Source organism: Eucyclogobius newberryi, unplaced genomic scaffold (assembly GCF_026437365.1).
Source record: "Eucyclogobius newberryi isolate DKJ021-1_F unplaced genomic scaffold, fEucNew1.0.hap1 SCAF_5, whole genome shotgun sequence".
Taxonomy (NCBI): Eukaryota; Metazoa; Chordata; class Actinopteri; order Gobiiformes; family Gobiidae; genus Eucyclogobius; species Eucyclogobius newberryi.
The window spans coordinates 37,856,666-37,861,312 of NW_027316167.1; the positions used below are offsets into that span (position 1 = coordinate 37,856,666).

The 4,647-nt window shown below is 42.5% G+C and overlaps 1 protein-coding gene across 1 annotated transcript in view; it reads left to right on the top strand.

Annotated features, from left to right (window-relative positions):
* Positions 1 to 3,983, top strand: part of LOC140381594 (SKI family transcriptional corepressor 1 homolog-B-like) — a 12,130-nt gene extending 8,147 nt beyond the window's left edge. Inside the window, exons 7-8 of the mRNA XM_072465661.1 lie at positions 768 to 842; positions 3,173 to 3,983. Of these exons, the coding sequence (XP_072321762.1) occupies positions 768 to 842; positions 3,173 to 3,267 (170 nt within the window). The 3' untranslated portion in view covers positions 3,268 to 3,983. The remainder of the gene's footprint in view (positions 1 to 767; positions 843 to 3,172) is intronic.
* The last annotated feature ends 664 nt before the right edge of the window (positions 3,984 to 4,647 follow it).

Here is a 4,647-nt window from a genome sequence, read left to right on the forward strand (position 1 = left end):
CTGACCTCAGGCGGTTTCTTCCACATTTTGGAGCCCTGTTGTAAATAATCTTACTTGGTTTTGTTCGCCCCGGCCAGAACTCAGAATTCTACTTTTGTGTTCTTCTTCTTGTATCATGCGCGTTCTTCTGAGTGTGTGTCTTTTTGCCATCAAAACGTCCTGAAAGATTAGGAGTTTTAATACCACAATAATAATAACAATCTTATTTGTTCAGCAATTACAGTAACTTTACTACAGCAAAACATTGTGAAAGAAACTCTCTTTTGTAGGTTCCTAGCTTCAGAATGAGGGATCATGTGTCATTATTTACTTGGCTGAAGTTGGTAAAATTATATTTATGTTCTCAAAATGGCTAGTGAAAGTATCGGATCGGTATTGGAAGTGGAAGGGCTGCAACTAATGATTATTTTGGTGGTGGACTAATATTTTTTTTTCTGTTGTACATTGAGACTTTAAAAAAAAAAAATATTATCAATCAATTAAAGGCGGAAATATAGAGACTGAAGGCCTCTAGATTTGATTTATTACTATTTTTTATTTTTTTTACATTTTTGATTTAATATTGCTACTGTATTTATTATAAAAGGTCGTTAGAGTCTGCTTAGTCCAGAGGAACATTACCATTTTGAACTATTTTTATAATATCCATGATTGGTCGATCGTTTTAAGCTTTAATCAGGCATGAAGGGAATCGATTCCCAATCCATTAAATGTTCCAGTATCGGCAGCAACATTCCTAAAACCTGACTTTTACTTTATTTTGTCAGATAATTTCCAGGACCAAATGAAGCGGGAATTGTCCTACAGAGAAGAGATGGTGCAACAGCTGCAGATCGTCCGAGGTACGTCACTCTCCTTCGCTCCTCCTCTCTCCACCTCTGTCCTCCTCGCTCCACCTCTGTCCTCCTCGCTCCATCTCTGTCCTTCTCTCTCCACCTCTGTCCTCCTCGCTCCACCTCTGTCCTCCTCGCTCCATCTCTGTCCTTCTCTCTCCACCTCTGTCCTCCTCGCTCCATCTCTGTCCTTCTCTCTCCACCTCTGTCCTCCTCGCTCCACCTCTGTCCTCCTCGCTCCATCTCTGTCCTTCTCTCTCCACCTCTGTCCTCCTCTCTCCACCTCTGTCCTCCTCTCTCCACCTCTGTCCTCCTCTCTCCACCTCTGTCCTCCTCTCTCCACCTCTGTCCTCCTATCTCCACCTCTGTCCTCCTCTCTCCACCTCTGTCCTCCTCTCTCCACCTCTGTCCTCCTCTCTCCACCTCTGTCCTCCTATCTCCACCTCTGTCCTCCTCTCTCCACCTCTGTCCTCCTCTCTCCACCTCTGTCCTCCTATCTCCACCTCTGTCCTCCTCTCTCCACCTCTGTCCTCCTCTCTCCACCTCTGTCCTCCTATCTCCACCTCTGTCCTCCTCTCTCCACCTCTGTCCTCCTCTCTCCACCTCTGTCCTCCTATCTCCACCTCTGTCCTCCTCTCTCCACCTCTGTCCTCCTCTCTCCACCTCTGTCCTCCTATCTCCACCTCTGTCCTCCTCTCTCCACCTCTGCCCTCCTCTCTCCACCTCTGTCCTCCTCTCTCCACCTCTGTCCTCCTCTCTCCCCATCTGTCCTCCTCTCTCTACCTCTGTCCTCCTCTCTCCTTCTCTCTTCTTTTCTCTTTCATTCCTCCTTTATCTCTTCAATAAAAAGCAAGAAGCCCTTTCAAGTAGGCACCAAGTCACATTAATTACTAAACTGACTTAGCGTTCAATGAATGAGAAATGGAACAATACTTTTTTTGGGCTCAATATTTTTCGTAATTTTTCTTTATTAGTGCGGAACATTTTATTGTTTTTCCGTTGTACAATGAGATTAAAGCTGTTGAAAAAAATAACTTGCACGACACAAACTAAGCATATTTTATTCAGCTGTTTATTTTTGCAGCCTAAATTAGCTTCTCCTCTGCACACTGGAAAAGTGCATGAATTAAGTATCCATATTTGAGTATTTCTGACTTCTGTCTTCAATGGGACAAGCATAAAATGTATTGTTTTACTAAAAATAGAAAAATAAAAATGCTTGTTTTATTATCAGATCATATTTAAAGTAAAAAATAAACTTAAATCAAGATAAAATAAGCACTTCTTCACAGTTATTATATAATATAAAATATTATTGTGACAGGCTTTTTTTCTGTCTGAAGCAATAATACAAACTAAATACAAACTCAATAGCTCCTGTACACTCAAATAAAATGTTTCATTGTGTTATTTCTACATAAATTCCAGTTTTCTTTCTCATCCTTGTATCTGCCAGTGACACGCGATCACTGCATCACAAATCAATGCTCTTTGCTTTATTGGGAAAGCACCTCAGAGCCGTGTACATACTGAAATGCAGCTCTTATTCCTGTAAACTGCTGCCATATATAAATACTTTTACCCCTATTGTCGTCTTGGACCGTGTGACATCCAAAACCTGAACCTGTGCAGTTTCTTAGCTCATTTTCTCCTAAATCGTGGTGTGGAAAATGTGCTGGGGTTAGAGTTAGGCCTGCGCGTATCGCTTACACGCAGCAGACGGGACCTAATGGCGGCCGTTAGTGCGCCGGCTTCAGGTTACGTCGCTTTAAATAAGGCTCGGCGTACAGGCAGGGGTCAGCCGATACCACAGGGTCACACACTGTCCACACTGTCCAAACGCACCAGACCTGCCCAGTGCATGAGTCTGCCTTTCGTTATGGGCCAGGAGGAGGTCAGCACAGGCTGAAGAGCTGGACTGGACGTTCAGATCCAGCAGACATGGGCATTGATCACAGCCTTTATGATCCAATGTTGAACCGACTCATTGTGAAAGAATGCAATTGGACACGATGACCCCCTTACGTATATTTTACACATATTTGCTTCCTCCTGATTAAAAAAGCATCCATAGTGTTGCCATGGCGACGCAGCAGTATAGCTTTGTGCTGTGTGATGTTTGGTGATGAGGCTCAACCCAAGCCATGTTGAAACACGGCCCAGGGGTGCATTAGCGCCATCCTTAGGGAGTTAGGTGTCAGTGAAGTAATTCTCTTTTGTTTTTTCACTCTTTGTGTCCTGTTCTGTTTGTTTTTGGTCTTATTTTGTGTTATATATTGAATATACCTATGGAATGCTTGTAAAGTGACTGCTGTAACTTCTTCCCTTTGTTCCCGAAGCTCACGACGCCTTGCACCATTTCTCCTGTAAGATGCTGAGTCCTCGACAGTGCAGCGGCGCCTGCACCTTCAAGCCCCCCCTGCTGCCCCCCTGAGCCCAGCCAGGCCCGTCCATGCCCCCCTCCACACCACCGGGCCCCTCATAGTCCCCTCCCCATCACCGGGCCCACGACACTCCCCACGATACTCCCCGTGATGAACCTGTGATCTCTGGGACACAATTCCACCTTCTCCCTTCTTCAGCCCTGGACAAAACAGCAGACCTCTGTAAACTTCAGGACTCTAAACATGGAGACCTGCTTTTTCACTCCTAAACTCTACGTGACAATGTGCAATGACTTGTATAGACGTGCGTCATGTCCTCGCATCGGTTTGCTGATTGTTAGATTTATTTATGTTGAATTCTGACCATATTATTTATTCTTTCTCATCTCTGTGTCTGTGTGCACTTTACATTTCCGTGATTGAAAGACTGATACCAAATGTTTGACCAGACCACCACAAATGAGGACAATATGAGCACTTACAATCTGAGAGCCTGCGATTGCGTGCGGCCCCACACGACGAGCTGCTTTCATCTGTTCAACATGCAAACGTCTGAAAATGATCTCTTGCTGTGATTTGCCTCCGGGCCACTCTAGGGCTTAAAATATGAATGGATTTTTTCAAAAACTGCTGAGATGATTCGGATGTGATGATGACAGCGCAGAGGTGGGCAGGTGCGTTTGTGGCGTTTTTACTTTTGAAAACATTAACGTAATCGCAATGTAAGATCTTTGGATATCTTTACACCACTCGCAAATGTATATTTTACAATTTATAATCTGGAGAAGGTTGGTGGTGTGACCCCTGCCCTGGTGGATTCTGGGTATGTGAGCTTGACCTTAAGAAGCCCAAGAAACATAGGGAGCTGATAAAGTTTAAATTCTTCAACAATTCCATGTCGTATCCTTCCATAAATAGAAAGGTAATGTTTTTAAAAGTGCACTATGTAACTTTTCTAGTGGATGGTACTGCTTTTGCTCAGAATGTTCCACAGTATGACATAAAAGTACGCTTCATAATAACTACACTTTGCCTTAAGAAGAGACACTACAGGCAAACTATTTCAATTTCAATTTTGTTTTTGGTTAGATTTCACCTAAAAATGTTTTATTATGTCATAGAATCCACTTCATCCATAGATTTCTTTGGGACATTGTAATTTCAAAGGCCGTTTTCTCCAAATGCATTTTTCTCCCACAGAAACGTAAAGATCAGCTCTTAAAGTATCTTGTGTTATTTCATTCTAAGCCTTATTTATTAAAGATTCAACAAGATACTCAAATACTACTATCTAAAATCTCCTTTGCGAAATTTTTGTTTCTTTTTGTTTCTAATACGTCAACAAAATGCAGAAATAATTTTAACCTTGGGACGGTTCATTTTGACCTTTAAGAATTTTTTTTAAATGTTTTTTAAATATTTTGTATAAG